Source organism: Corvus brachyrhynchos, unplaced genomic scaffold (assembly GCF_000691975.1).
Source record: "Corvus brachyrhynchos isolate BGI_N302 unplaced genomic scaffold, ASM69197v1 scaffold91, whole genome shotgun sequence".
In the NCBI taxonomy this organism is placed as follows: domain Eukaryota; kingdom Metazoa; phylum Chordata; class Aves; order Passeriformes; family Corvidae; genus Corvus; species Corvus brachyrhynchos.
In genome coordinates, this window is record NW_008236442.1 from 3,954,015 (window position 1) to 3,970,139 (window position 16,125).

Genomic DNA, 16,125 nt, shown 5'->3' on the forward strand with positions numbered 1-16,125 from the left:
AGAAAACCCCCCTCCCCCCCCCCCCCAAAAAACCCCAGCAGTGTATGAATCTGCCCAGTGCATGTTACCCACACACTGCGACGTGTAACGCCAAGTAAGGAGTCAGTCCCCCATGGGGTTTAAGCACTGTAAATCTCATTATAATATCAACAGGAGTCACATGGCTTAAACCCCCAGCAGGGATTTTTAAAGTTTCTCTGTGAGAGCCTAAAGGCCATGGCCAAGTCAACGGAAAGAGCCCTACCGAGATTTGTATTTATTTTTTAAATCCAAGTGCAAATCTCTTTTCTTTCCAGGGAACTTGCACAAGACAAGACAAACTATGTAGGACACGACACCCTGGTATTGCATCCAAAGAAAATGACGGAATGACCAAGACAATATCAAACTCTGAATGATGCTCAGGATGTCAAAGGCTCGTGCTGTCAATAACCATAAAGGCTGGTGCTGACTGTAAACGGGAACTTAAAAGATCACTTTGCTAACACGATGCTATGTGTAACACGCTTAACACCTACGCAGAGCTTCCACTGCCATTCAACCAAGCAGAGGAACTACTTCAACTTACCAAATATAAGACATTTCAAAGAGAAAAAAACCCTCAGTACTGAAAGACAAGCACTGTCCCCCTCTGCAGGCACTGTGCCATTCCAAAGGCAGCGACTCCCATCTTGCTCAGGGGGGTTTCAGCAGTGCCTTTCGGTGACCTTTATGTGTCAGTATCAGATTACTGCTATTTTATCCATCCCACTTTTGAAGATATTATAGATTGCCACTTGTTCCCAGATAGAGCCTGAAGAAGCACCTCAAAACAAAACAAAGAGCGGGTTTATACAGAAGCGGATGTAACGCACAAAGGATACAGCCAGTGAAAATGAATGGAGAACTCTGTTGAACTGATCTAAGTGCTCACTTTGTTTGAACAAGCAGAGGTAGAAAAAGAAGATTTTAATCCGGTACATAAATAAACAGCTTTTGTGAGCACAATGCAAACCTATAATCTGAAATTGTTCACTGATATTCTGCCTGCACGCAAGCACAGCTTCTGTAATCTGGATGCATCCTTGGTCTCGCTGCCGCAGACAGACTTTCAGAAGATCTGAGCATTGGCAAGCAGAAGCAAGTTCTAGGTCTGTTTGATTTCTAATGACACATTAGAGTAGGTGTTTGTTTCTGTCACCCTCTCCTTCCCAGAAATGCATATTCATGGTGGGGTACTGGTGATGCAACACTAGTTAGAGGAAATGATTTTATAAGAAGACATAATTTTCAAAGTAGTGAAGAAATAAATGATGTAAATTCAAGACAATGTGGTTTTTTTTCTCTTAGTAAGGTACTTGCATAAAAAACAGTTAATACAATAGAATTACTTCCAAATAATGCAACAGTGATGCATTATTACATCAAAGTACAGCAAAGAACACTCTGGCAAGTGAAATGTCTTGCGTAAGTCACACATGACATACAAGAGAGTAACAAAATCCATGTACAAGGCTGAAAACTGTGTAAGTGTCCAATCATCTTCTGCTGCCTCCAGCTCTGTTTCCAGTACAGAGGGGAGGGGAGAAGGGACAAGCACTTCCACAGCTCCTCTGGGCTTGCTGGATAGAGGAAAGGAAATTTTACCTCTTCCTTCTTCACCCTACATTGCCCCATAACCCCAAGGATCTCCAGGGGGTCTGGAAGCAATTTCACCTCCTATTCCTACAGGGATGGCAGTTGAAGCTGGGACCTGCACAGCCCACTCCTGTCAGCCATTCACCTTTTGGAATACACCTGCTGTGCTACAGCATCCTGGAAGAACCACACTCTGGGACACAAAAGCACAGGAGACAGGGACGCCAGAGACAGCTAAGTGCTGATGGAGAGTAAAAATGACACCCCAAAGTGAGATGGGTGTTGGGGAAAGCAGTGACCAAAGCCCCAGTGTGAAAGCTCCCTGTGCTCTTTAAATGGTTAAATTCAACCCACATTTATTAACCACATGGAATTGGGTACTGTGCTTGTACACACTGGCTAAAAAGACACGGGTAGATATAAAATCCAGCTAGAGCAAAAGCCTCAGTGTCTGTACTTCTGCCACACAGTGGACCATATTTTAAATATTCATGATGCTGACATACTTCATAATTCCACTCTCTCTCTTCCACATCTGCTTGGGCCAGTGATCTTTGCCAAAACACTGAGGGAAGTCAGTGATGTAGAGAAGCATCCTTGACTTTCTAGTACAGTTATGAAGCATCTGCTCACGTTCTAACAGAGCTCAGAACATGCCTGAGCCACCTGCACGCTGAAAAATCAATACTATGTCTCCTGCTTTCCTCCTGGAAGGAGCTGGAGCACAGCACCCTCACAAAGTGCAGAATTGTCTTTTTAATTTTATTTCATTCCTCAGGTTCAATGGGAAGTGACCTCATCTTTGCCAGCTGCCATGAAACTGATATCCGTGTACAGCCCAGGCAGGAGCGTGGGGCTCTGTCTCACACCACATTCCCCCTCTCTCTGATGTAGATGGCACAGCCATTGAGGCAAAATGCCACAGTTTTGGTTCTGTACAGGAGAAAGAGACACACAGCTGGGAACCAACACGGCTCTCCCAGAGCTGTGACTGCCCGGTGAGCTCTGAAGCTCATCAGAAGGCACCAAAAGAATAAGGCTGCTGAAAAAGTCGCAATTTTCTGAGTCAGAAACACTCACTGGATCTGATTTTAAAATGAAATGGAGGCAGTAATGATTAAATCCTGGTACTAACTGTACTCAAGTGCAAGTTCCTGCCTTCATGACAGAATCAACCGAACAAAGATGTGTTTTGCAGTGAAGTTCCACTGGAGCAAATCCCTTCAAACTCTTAGTAAAGTGGTGCAGCACCTCTTTCCTCTCTAAACTGTCAGTTAAAAAAACAACAAAAAAATCCTTCTAGATACTCATGCTCCTGTCCAAGCCTCAGGAACCACCCAGGAAGCAGGTATGTGATCTAAACAGGGGACTGTTCAGGCAGGGTGATGCCTCTTCATCACTGGATAAAGCTTAACAGAAGGTCATGGGCCTGCAGGAGAGGTGGCATTTGATGTGAGTGGTCAGTGACAGCTCTTTCTACAACTGGCTTGCAAATTTTGGATGCTTTTTAGAGGAGCATTTCTCCTCTTCCTCACTACTTTAGTCCACGTCCAGACCTAGGACTAGAAGCAGCTCATGTTTTACATCAAGCCCTATTGGAAGTAACAGGAGGGTATATTACATTTTAAATGACTACACCAATTTAAGACAAATCAAGTTAAAACTGCAGCCCACAGGCTGAAATCCTCTCTTCTAATCGGTGTGCACTAACTTGTGTACTCCTGTAGCATAAGAAAGAAAACAGCAGTGCTTATTTTCTTATAGCAGGCCATCTGTGCACCCCGAACCACTGCCCCCCATGGCACTACTCCCTAAATTCCTGTTTTGCAATGAGAACACTGGAGAATTTGAAGCAAGACTAAGACAAAATCTGGCTGACATTCCCCTGCCCTTCTACCCCCACCCTCACTGCAAAGAGCAGAACCAGACTGGATAATTATAAGCATCATCTTCTGGTTTTGATCTATCCACGGATGGTTTGGACTATTAATCAACGTTATGACCCTCCAGCACTTGAACACATCCTCCTTCCAGTGGCAGGCCCTCTTCCAGCCCTGCAGAAAAACTGCCACAGGCTCTGGACAGTCACTGCCCTACATCCCTTCCTTGGAGGAATTAAATGTCTTTCTAGAGCATTTTAAAGAAATGCCCATTGCAAAAAATCCATCACTTATCTCAGGTGCACATTCCATTCCTGCACTTGAACTAACGAGTTTCTCTGTGATTTAAAACTCTTATTTTTTTATTTCAACCTTGTGCCTAGGTACTGTAGTGAAAAGTACATCAAATATACCCAGACACACACGATTTGAAACGCTGGATTTTAAATTCCAGCACTGCTAACTAATGAGAACAATTTTTTCCTTCTTCTTCTTTGTAGCATCACTTCATGTACTTACATACCATAATCATTTCCTCCTAGAGCCTCTATTTTTCCAGGGTGTAGATCTTTAATTCCCTTTAATCTGTCTTCATAGCCTATTCCCTCCAACTCCTTTATCATCCTAGCTGCTCTCCTCTATATTTGCCTCAGCTTCTCTTTATCCTTTCTCCAAGAGAGTGGCCAATTGAACATCACACTCAATGTGGTTTAACTGGTTCTGCATAAAGTAGAACAGGAAAAAAAGAAAGGACTCAGATGCAACATGCATGTTTATGCCTCCCATGACTGCATTTACCTTTTTGACTAAGACATGGCAAAGAGTGTCCCACCTTAATTTCTCAACCCCAATTATGCCTCAGCCATTTCCCACACAACTGATGCTGAGCAGCTGACGTGTCATGTCAAACCCGCAGTTTGGAATTTTGATTTCCTAGCTGGGCTACTTTTTACTTATCCCTGCTAAATCTCATTTTATTCCTCTCTGAACAGTCTCCTAATTTATTCAGATTAAAACGGATTGATTCAGTATCTTATTTTAATTAGGAAAAAAATGTGATCCAACTACTTTCTTGGGTTTTTGGGGCTGGGGGGATGTTCTGCGGGTTTTTTTCAGTTTTTTTTTTTTTTAACACTGACTTTCAGCACAGCAATCCCATCCCTCTTACACACCCAATTCACATGGCAGAGAGAAGTGGCAGTGGCAGAGCTTTGGCCCCAGTTCAGCAACCCTTTTAAGAACATACACAAGTATAAAAACACAGGATTAGACCTTGGACTTCACTGAGACCGAGGTGTAAAATTACCAGTGAACGTACATACTTTGTAAAAAGATCCTGTTTGCCAACCTTATTTTACTGTAATTTATATTCTGTTGTAACATTTAAATTTATAGTAAAAGAAAACACTGAGAAACAAGATCTATTCTTGTTCAACAAAATTCTCTTCTGTTACATTTAGAGTTGAGGCAAGTCTTCCACTCTTATATAAACCAGTGATACGTCAACAAATATGATTAACAGGGATTATTCACGTCAGTATTTTTCACCCCTGTCCCACAGGCACAACAAAACCTGTGCAGAAGGTGACTGCCACATCACACACAGCCTGGCAGCTCACTGTGGGGGCCTTCGCCCACCCCACACCCCTGCAGCAGCAGCAAAGTGCCCTTGGGGAAATGTTTATAAAAATATAATTAAGATAAATAATGACTCCAAGGGAGAACTACAGCTAGAGCATTGCATTGTCTCTGCCACATGCTTTCCCCTTGGAAGAATGCTGTTTAAAAAAGCACTAAAATCAAGAGGACACAAGCCTGCTTCCCCAGGGAAGCATGCTGAATCATACAGGTAGTGTAAATATCATATGCTGCTGCAGGTGCTAGGCGGTCTATTTGTTTGTGTTTACTAAAAGGCATAACAAATAGTCCCACTAAAACAGAACAACACTTGGCATTGCAGTGACAGGTACCAGAGCAGCCACAAATCACATTCATGTGTTCAGGATCTGAACTGCTGGGAAACACTAGAGCTTCACCCTCCTTTTTGGGAGGGCCTCTTTGCTGTGATTTGCCCCCCTCCAGGGCAGCATTGCCATGTAGAGCACAGAGAAGCTCAGCATCCTTCCTGAGCAACCCACACCCAGGGAAAACCATGCAACAGTGGGAAAGCAAGCCAAAAAAAGACAAGAAGTACAGAACAGACTTGCATGACATACATGGCCAGCTAACACCGTTTACAGCTTTGCAACTTCTGAGTTAATTCACAGTATAAACAACAAGGAAAATGTTTCTTCCGAGCAAGACTTCCTGTAAACTGTTCATTAGAGCGCGCGGGGCGCAGGGCTGTGCACCTGCTGATTAACCATGCGCTCCAAGAATAAACACAAACCCCAGCCAGCCAGATTGTTCTGGAATTTGCTCTGAGCTGATTTTTCTTCCCTCATGTTATAAATTGGATTCTACAATAAAACAAACAGCAGAACATAGGTTGCCCAGAGTTAAAATCTACGTTTTACACTACATTGACCACAGCACCCACAGGCACAGCTACAATGTCTTTCTATGAATGGGACAGATTGCCATATGGATGCAGACACTGAACAAGCTGTACAACTCCTGGCGACAAGTGCCTAGGGGACTGTCCTATATTAGCACCACCTGTGCTGTGGAAATTGCGCTCTGTGTATGAAATGGTATTTAAGGGCCCACTGCAATGTTATTTTTGAGTATACACAAAAAGGAAAATTACAGTTAAAAAGAATTTGCTGGCTAGCGGATCTGTTGCTCAGTTCCCGAGATCATTTCCCAAAGGAATGGCTCTCCTCTTTATTCATGCAGCCCAAAATGACAAGCTGCAACACATATTAGCAGTTTCCCTGCCTGGGCTTATACCATCCTTTTAATGACAAGAATCTACTTTATAATATATGTACGTTTCCCTGATCACACAGAAGAAATTACAGGCCTCCTACCTTACCACCACCAGCTATACAGAAAAACACCCCACCCCATGGCATTTCACAAATGTTGCTCCACCAGCAAGCAGTGCAATATAAATTTTCCCTGGGCTCTCGATTACCAGATTTAAATGTGCATCTCTCTACTTTGAAAATACAACTGTGTCTGCCTGACAAAAGTAGAGCTCCAGATTAGCACAAGATGTCGAGGGAGCAGGGAGAAGGGAAAAGTAGGGAAGAGATGTTTGAGCAGTATCTAGCTGCTCTACGAAAAAGAGATTTCCCCCTCTCCAAACTGCGAGAAAAAAAAGGATGCCAAGAAAAAGTAAAGTAAAACAAATTGAATTAAAGAAAAACAGTTGTAAAGTGAACATTACAACCTGGTAAAAATGATGTCATTTTATTGAGAAACTCATTTTTTTTCCATTAAACCACAGTGAAACGGATAAAGTTTATACAGCTTAATGGTGGAGTTTTACTTTAAATGCTTCTCAGTATCTTAGCAGTACGATATAACATGATATAACAGCTGTCATACTAACTGCTCCATTTTTATTGAACAGCACAGAAAATAGTCACACACAAGCCACCTAACTCCTCTACTTCTACAGCACTTTCAAGGGTGTTTCTGTTCTCAGATTGTGCTATATATGTTAAAAAAATAACACAGCTCTTTATCAGCTCCCTGCTCAGCTCTTCAGGACCATCAGACCTGAGCAAATTCTGAGGAAGGACGACTTGCACATAGGAGGAAATAAAAAGAAACAGAAATCCACAGTGCAGTAAACCAAAACCAGGTCCCTTTTTAAGAGTACTACATAAACACCTCTAATAAAAGAAGAGGACAAATTTTCATTGGACTTTAAGTATTTAGACAGGAATGTTTTAGTAAAAGTTTAACTGCAAAGTGCATGCAATTAACAGAAAGCCATCAGCTATTTCTCTGGTATGTAAAAATAGCATTAAGCTGTATTAAATGCACGTGTAAGTATCTCAGTTGCAAGAAAAGGGAGGAGATATGCAAAGCACTCAGATATCAAACAATGATCTGTTGGCCAGATGGAGGAATAAAACAATACATATGCTAAAATTTGGAAAAGTTCTGTTAGGCGTCTGCCAAGGCTCACCCAATCTATTTTAAGTGCTTTTTGATACATTAGCTTAGTGTTTGGAGTTGTACAACTGATGGTTATTACACAGGACCAGAGAGCAGCGAAGCGCTGGCGTGCAGGAGCTCCTCGACGCCGGGGCAGCTTCCCAAGCATCAAACCCAGCACGCTCCTTCAGCCAGGGGCCACATTAAATATTCACAGGCTGGTTAACTTTGCATCTTCATAGGGAAAACCAAGTAAAATAAACTGCATTTAGTTTAGTGAAGGAATTCCCTGAGAAGTGTGATTAAGGAGCTCCTGGGCAGACTGAGGAGCAAGTGGAATTGTACAACTGATTTAGCACCGTGGCAGACAGTGGGTGCGGGCGATGCAAAGGAGGCTCCACACCCGCATCTGAAAAGCATGAACAATAAAAAGTGCCTGATAAGGCTTAAAACTGAAGATTAACAGCCCCAGGTCTGAGTCACAGCCGGTGTTTTTTCAAAGCTGATTACAGAAGAGTGACTCAGAGGGGAGCCCGTTCAGTAACTGGTGATGATTTCTTTGGCAGGGGAGTGAGTGCCAAGGGATCAGGCACTGGGACACTTTGGGCTGTACCTGCACAGAATAAATGGAGATTTCCAGGCCACTGCCCTGCTGTCACAGTGTCCTCATCACCAACAGCCCAGGCAGTCCCCAAAGCCATTCCAGGTGCAATGAGAAGGACAGCAGCCATGTGGAAAGCAGGATGGTTTATCAGATACTCAGCTGGGCATCCAGCTCGAGTCTCGCACTCCAACCTGGCTCCACAGCAAGGATGGAGGCACCTGAGCTGCTCAGACTATGGGTAACAGCACAAGGGTCATTATGGGGTTTGAGTACATGAAGCAGCTGAATACCTTTTGGGAGGAAAGGCCCCAGGAACACCTATTTCTTAATGGAGAATGGATCTGAGGTAACCTAATCCAACGCTACTCTGCTCATGGTAAAGGATAATGAACTAAAATCAGCTGCAGGGAGCAACTGAGGGGAGCTGACACGGCTGAGCAGATTTGATGCTGGCACCAGTGCAGAATGAATGCCAGGGACTAAGTGGAGAGGCTGGCCAAGAAAGGATCGGGCCCTGGGAGCATATGGACTGCAGGCTGAACTGTTTCATCCCAAGCATTAATAACGGACCCAAGTCTGCAACTCTTAATTGTGCTGAATCCTAATGCCCTCATCTAAGGGCCTTGGGATTTTGATGGAGGATCAGCTGGCATGGAAGATAACAACAGTAAAACACGAGGCATTAGGCCTAAGCAGCAGATCAATGGTCTGCCACGCCATTCCTCACTTCCCTTCAGAGCCTTCTCCAGACTCTGTCCTCCTGCCACACTGGCAAGAAAATGCAATTTTAAAATCCCCTTGTTTATCCCATCTATTTTTCCTATGAGACGGCTGCTTGCTTATGTGGAAGGACAAGACTCAAGTATAGTTGGAAAGGGTATAAAGGCAATGAGGGGAAGAGATGGGACTGCTGGCAGATGGAGAAAGGTTTCTTGGGCACATAGCCTTTAACTGCAACTCCTCACCTTACCTCTGGTAAACAACAGGTGCACTTCTTAAATTAACAGGTCTGGACCTTCATTAACACACTTGTTTATGTACAGCCTCCACCATCCTGGCTCTGCTGCAGTCAGTAGAGGATGGTGCAAGGTGATGGGACTGGTACAAGGTGTCCAACAGCTCCACAGCACCCCCAGATCTCCCAGTTCAAGCCCAAGCTAGAGCAATCTCTGCCCACTGCAAAGCACTGATGAATACTGCACCATTCTTCTTCTCCAAACCTACCCACATGGGGAATATTCCCAAGCAAGCAGGTTTCAGGATGCCCACTGTTCATCAGCTTATACAGTTAGTAGCCACTGGAAGTGACCAGTCATCCTCCTGCTTTGTTTTGGTGCTTTTCTTAAGAAATTGATCAAGTTTCTCCCACATAAGATGCAGTGGAACGAGATGGAAAGTGGGTACTGTCCCTGACATTTCTAAGCACAGCAGATGTACTTAACTGGCTCCCCCTATTTATTTATTTACCTGTGTAGAGGAAAACTGCTTGTTACTGAAGAAACCCAAATGCTGGTAAGATGATGAGAGGTTTGCATGCTGGTTGATGGTCTCACTTTCCCTTATCCTGAATGAATACAAGTATCTATAACAAAATATTTCCCTTAGGGTACTGATGACTGAGGTATGTTTATTGCATTGAGTGAATTTATATATATAATCAGTACAATAAACATTATTAAATTGTCTGAGTAAAATCAAAGCATGAAACACACAGTCAGTGCTGAATTCTAATGATGCTGAATGCCCGTGATTGCATGGGGAAAGGATCTTAACAAGCCTTGATTTGAGCTTTGGCATCCGCCTCACAAATCACACGAAATGTTCTCTCTTTAATAGTGCTGAATATTGATAAATGTCTCTGCACGGCACAACAGGGAAGTTGGTCTCTATTGGCAATCTTTACCAAAGTGTGTTTTTTCCTTCTCTACACTCAAGGGTTTACCCTGAATGATTTAATTATAATTTTCCTTGTGTAAGACAAATTAAAGAGGAGAGTAGGAGTGTCATGCCAAAGCAGATTATTTATCTCCTTAACAGATTGCTGTGCACCAAACCCCAGAGCTGCTGCTGCTGCTACTTACAGAAACTGGGCGAAATGTGGGACAAAAGCATAGATGTAATATACATTTAAAGCCCAAATGAATGAAAGCATTAACCCATTATTTATAGCTGGAATTGTTTCATTCCCAGGGAAGCCTTACACATGGAGCATGCAGAAACCAAGCGCAGCACCATGAGGCCCAGGAGGGAGGGTGCCTCCTGCTTTTGAATGTATTTTTGCTTTTTGAACCTCCTGGGTGACTCTGGCCATCCACCTGCCGTTTGCTTCTTTTGCTGTCAGAATTGTGCTATCACTGGGCCCCAAGCACAGCAGCCCCTCAGTGGGCAGTGTCACCAGAGCTGTGTCCCCGCAGCCTGTGCAGAACCCCAGCCTGGGCTGGCAGCACGGCGACGCGTGGGCACGCCAGGCAGCCAATGACTACTGCTCCTGCTATTTTAAACCCCTTGTTTATAACCAGAATGTGTTTTTATCCAAGACACAGAGCAGATCTGCTGCTTGCCTGCTGATTCTAACACAGGTGCCTCCTGTCTCGCAGGTCTGGAGCAGCCTTGCAACCTGAGCTGTGGGATCAGGAACCCCCTAAAACACAGCCTGAACTATCCCAATGACATGTGCCAGAGTTGACAGTGATGATAGTAACTCCCACATAACCAACTTGCCTCCTGCAGCCCACTCCTTCGCAAAAGCCCAAGAGAAAGGGGTTGAAAACAGCTTTACAGCACACCCTAAAAGTTAATGTTACCTGTATATGATTATTTATGGCTGCTGGGCAGTCGTTATGATGTGGCTGTGCTTAACTGTTAGGACACTTACAGATTTTACTATGTGTTTTTATTGTTGGTTAAATCTAAATAAATAGCTCTTGGTTGTATCAGACCAGAGCCAACAGCCAGTTGCACAGAAGGTGCAGGAATGAGGGGGAAAGCCACGAGTCAAAAACCTGCTCTGGCCAGCCCAGGCTGTGACTTCTGTGACAGAAGGTAAAAGGGCTGATACCTCCCTGGTGAGCCCTTCCCACAGCCCCATCTGACCGGAGCCTGGGCTAGGGACTGCCTCCAAAAGTCTCCTTTGATTTGTTGTGCTGAACCAGATGGGTACAAGAACACTCATGGATTTCACTCTAAGTCCAGCAAACTCATGGTCCCACCAGACCCATGATTTTTCTCTAGTCTTAACCTTTGCAATCAAAAAATTACTAAACTCCTGCTTGTGCCTGTGCTCTCTCTTTTACAAGCCCACTAAAATTTCACCTTCTGTGAGCTGTCAAACATACATGTGATGGCAGAGCACAGCAACTCTTCCCTCTCCGCTCACTCCCCGCCCTGAACTCCCCGCCTGTAGATAAATACCCTTTCAGAAAGGAAACCAGTGCACAATATCTCACCAAGAGGAGTTTCTGTGTCACATGAAATCCAGGCAGGCACCACGGTGCCTGATGAGAATGCAACAAAACCCTTAAGTGCATCAGGAGGCATTCTCCTGCCTGTAGTCTCCTGCTCTACTTATGGATAAACATGTAATTCAATCACTGCAGCAAATGGATGGTGTAAACCCTCCATGTACCAAAGAGAGGCAGGACAAAGCAAAGTCTGTGGCTCTCTTATTTGTATTCCTAAATATACCTATTTTGTATTTTGATATTTCAGAGAACTCAACAGATATGCAAGGAAAGTATAAGGCAAGCTTAATAACACAGCTATCGACTACTCCAGCACTGAGCATTTAGCCTTCTAAACTAAGACAATCTCAAACAATACCATGGCATGTTTATGCCTTCCTAATAAATCTGGAACTTCACTAATAAAAGCATGTGTATCACCTTGTCTGTAGATCCCAGCTGCCTCCAGGCCACAATTACAGGACTCAGACACATGGACTTCCAGGTCTGCTCAACAGTATACACAGAAAATTCTTACTTCAGAACAGATTCCTGTGTTTCTTCTGGTTTTCAAACTGAACTGAATCTGTTTCCTGGTTTAGATTGCCATTAGCACACAGCACGTGCCTCTATTCAGTGAAAGAAGATCCATCTCACTGCATGGGTTTTTACTTTATATACTTGGTAAGAAAAACATAGATAAAAAATGTACTGGAAAGCCATAAACCCATCTTGTTCAGTTCTACATGCAGCAAAAAGGGAATTAATGTTTAATAAACATCAAATTGTTTTTAGTATCCCATGTAAGTCTTCAGGAAAAGCACATCCTTGGCATGCATTATAAACATATTCACTGATGTTCCCCCACACATCCTTGCAATGGGTATATAAAGGATGCCTTACACACACAGCGCTTCTTCCAACAGTGGGTGTGCTCTCCTTTAAAATCTATCTATTCCCAGCAGCACTATTTTCTTAATATCAGAAAGATATAAGAGGTATTTATATAGCTTCCCTATCAATCTACTTTCAGACCACTAGAAATACAAACTCTGTGGCTTAAAAATTCCATTATCCTCTTTCTAATGAATGAAAGGAGGATGGAAAGACAAAGCCATCAGTTTCCATAAAATCCAGCTTTCACTAGTGTCTGCTATACCATTTCTAGATGGGCAAAAGGACTCTCCTGAATGCAAAGGAGCACTGCCCTCCCCACTGCGCCCACTCCTTGAGACCCTTCCTCCTCCTCCTCCTCCTCCTCCACCTCCAGCAGCGATGCCGAGGCTGCAGCCGGTGCTGGCACCCACGGCCCCGGTGCCTGGGCCTGTCTATCTCCCCAGAAGCAAAAGTTACATTGTTAGACACGCCTCAGTGAAATCTGGGGGTGTAAAGAAACAAACCCGCAATAAAGCATCCTCTGGAATAAAGCAGAGCCTGCGCCGAGAAGCACGTCAACAGACAACCCCTGATTTAAGCCATTTCTTTTAACAATGCAAGCTGAGCAAGTATAAATTAACTCACATTTTTAAAAGCCAAACAACACCAGTTAGCTAATTTTATCAGCACTTTAAAAAAAAAAAAAAAAAAGCAACTTTGTTTTAGAGAAACCTGGTGAACTCAAGCCTACCCTTTCTTGTGAAAGCAGGTAATACAGAGTAAAAAAAGGCAAACAGATGAGATGGGGCACTGCACTTTGGTAGAAAAATGGGGACTGTACTGACCAACAGATTTTCTTGCTCAGCTCCAGCCTGTAAACCCAAAGCAAACGAGTACCACCACCCGTGATGCAAAACTCAAAACACCCCCAGCTTCTTCACACTTCCCAATACGCTTATCCAATGCACTTCCAATTAGCTAATTGTGCCCACAGTGATCCAATTAACAAGCCATAAAGATCTGAACAAAAGGAGCATATTCTGCCCAGTGGAGACTCTATTCAACCACGCCAACATCAGACAGAGCAAGATGTGGAGGACAAAACTGAGGCCAAGGCGCTTGGCCACCGCTCCCAAGCGTTTCGCCATCACTCCGGGACGCTGCTCCGAGATGCTCAGGGTAGAAAACCCACAGGCACCTACCTCTCCCGTTTAGGAGTGTGGACTGATAGCTGTCCATTAGTTGAGGCGTGTGGGTTGATGATTAAGGAGGTCTTGGAGGGTGCGGAGGAGGAGACGCAGGTGGTGGACAGGTCCAGGCTGCTGTGGTTGTTGCTGGCTGCCTCCTCCGCTGTGTGCGAGCTTGTCACTTCCTTCCAGAGCTGCTGCAGTTCTGTTGGAATCATGCCTGAAACAAACAAATTGGATAATTAAATCAATTAACAGCTAATTCGGCCGTCTTCAAACAGTAATTAAATCAAAGAGTCAGTAAACAAAGCCTAGTGTTAGTTTTGCCTGTGTGTGTTTTTGCGTATGTATTTTTTTTTTTTTTAATAACTAAATGCTAATAGTGCACTGCACGACTCTGCTACGCTCTGGTGTGACACCTGCAATACTCAGGGAATGCAAAATCCGGGCTGCAGGGCAGGGGGATCCACACAACACCACACCCACACCAATTATGATGTTAAATATTATGATTTTTTGTAATTTTTAGACCAAAGGCCGATTTTCAGAGTCCTTACTTGAGCAAAAATAGCCCCCATGCCCACAGTAAGGGCTACTCTACGTTCAGCTAAGAAATTCAATTTCTTCCTTTTTCTAGTTTTTTTTGCCTTTTTTTTTTAAGGAAAGTGACTACTTTCTAACCTGTTATTAAAAACAAGGAAGGTCTTAGGAAAAAAAATACTCAGCTTTATTATTATGACAACATGAACCACAACATGACTAATTTTGTGCTTAAGTTTTAAATGATGACAAATAGCTTTGTTATTAAATACAGTTTTTATTAATCACTTTTAGACGTAAATTATGAATTCATATTGTCTTCCTGAAATGCTTTTCAAATTTTAACAGTCAAATTGATTATACTATGATTATTTCATTAACACACCTATCTTTCTCATTAATTTTGGTTTCTCGAACTGCTCACTTAATTGATGGATGTGTCTACCGAAAAACTGTGTAACTTTCTATACAAGTAACACTATTATTACTGTCATTTCTTAGATTGATGTTAATGAGCCATTCAAAAGTAAGATGAAAACAGAAAATAAGCTTCAAGAAAAAATAATAATAAAAAATTGTATTTTTTAAAATGTGCCCAAGTGGACACTAGGGCTAGGAGACAACATTCAGTAACTGATGCAAGTGAAAACTGCAAACTCCAATGGGCCAAATGGAAGGTGAACCATGTGCTCACGCTGAGATCATGCTTTTGGATAAAGCTGATGTTTGTGACATGATCAAACAAGTCAAGTTTCTCTCTCTGCAGACTATTTCAGTGCTCTTTCAGAGAAGGCCATGGGAAAAAATTAGCAGTAGAGACATGTCACTCAAACATTCAGGGGAAAAAAAAAAAAATAATAATAACAATAATAGTCAGTGTCTGTGTGTTTTTAAAGAGGTTTCTCATCACTGTGCTTCCAGCTCATCGTTTGGGTGACTGTTCATTGTTTCACCATGTTGCAGCTCTGGAGCTATCCTAAGGAAACCTGCCATTTTCTGAGTGTACAGCAGCAGCTCACACAGGCATGTGCCTCACCCAACCTAAGGTATTGAAATAAAAAAAAAGGCAGTATGCATTATATTCATTTGAAACACATAATAAAAAATGCCAAGGTCTAAATTTAATTTATTTTTGTCATTTAGAATACAATGGATAGATAATCATCTCAACGTGATCAGCCAAACATCTTTACTTTGCTAAACTGTTAAAGATTTTAATTATGCTAGCTTTGGAGAGCACTGGTCTAATGAGGCGATAGACTCCAGAGAATCTAAGTGGTTAAGAACTGTGAAATGAGTCTGATAGGATTTTTTTATATTCACCGTGGATCGTTTGCATATCAAAGAGGAGTAAATTATTGCACGACAGACCAATAACCTTCCCCGCCTTTCCCAGAGTAGCATTAACAAAAACAGTTGGTCTCCGGTAACGGTTCACTACAAAAAAAATGCTGAAATCCTTAAGTATCTGCAATTAATATATGTTATGGAAGAGGCTTCAATTTATACATTAAGTGATCAGATATTCTTAGGACACATCCGTTTCTCTAAAGCCACGTCATTTTCCTTTCATCAGCCCCAAACGCCAATTATATTTTGATGGATTTTGTCCCAAATGAGCATTTAGTTATTAGACATATTCAATTATTACTTGTCCCCTGGAATTAAACCTCTGAGCAAATTAAACAAAGAAAAAGGTCAGTACACAAGCCTGTGTCCTGTTTTGCTGTGTGGGGGCTATTATTTTCAAACACCTTGCAAAGTGACAGTGTGGGATGTATTTTTAGCTAACATGCTTGACAGGACTGTCTGCACACTAACAATTACCTGTGAGCAGGGCTGACCCTTACACACTGTTTACTCAGTTGAAACAATAGTGAATAGACTTGTCTGTTGATGATAACATATTGATATGAGACCGTATGAGC

General features: G+C 42.8%; 1 protein-coding gene across 1 annotated transcript in view; it reads right to left on the minus strand.

Moving 5' to 3' along the window:
• Positions 1-16,125, minus strand: part of FOXP1 (forkhead box P1) — a 345,408-nt gene that overhangs the window by 49,952 nt on the left and 279,331 nt on the right. Inside the window, exon 9 of the mRNA XM_008643610.2 lies at positions 13,673-13,877. Coding sequence (XP_008641832.1) covers positions 13,673-13,877 — 205 coding nt within the window. The remainder of the gene's footprint in view (positions 1-13,672; positions 13,878-16,125) is intronic.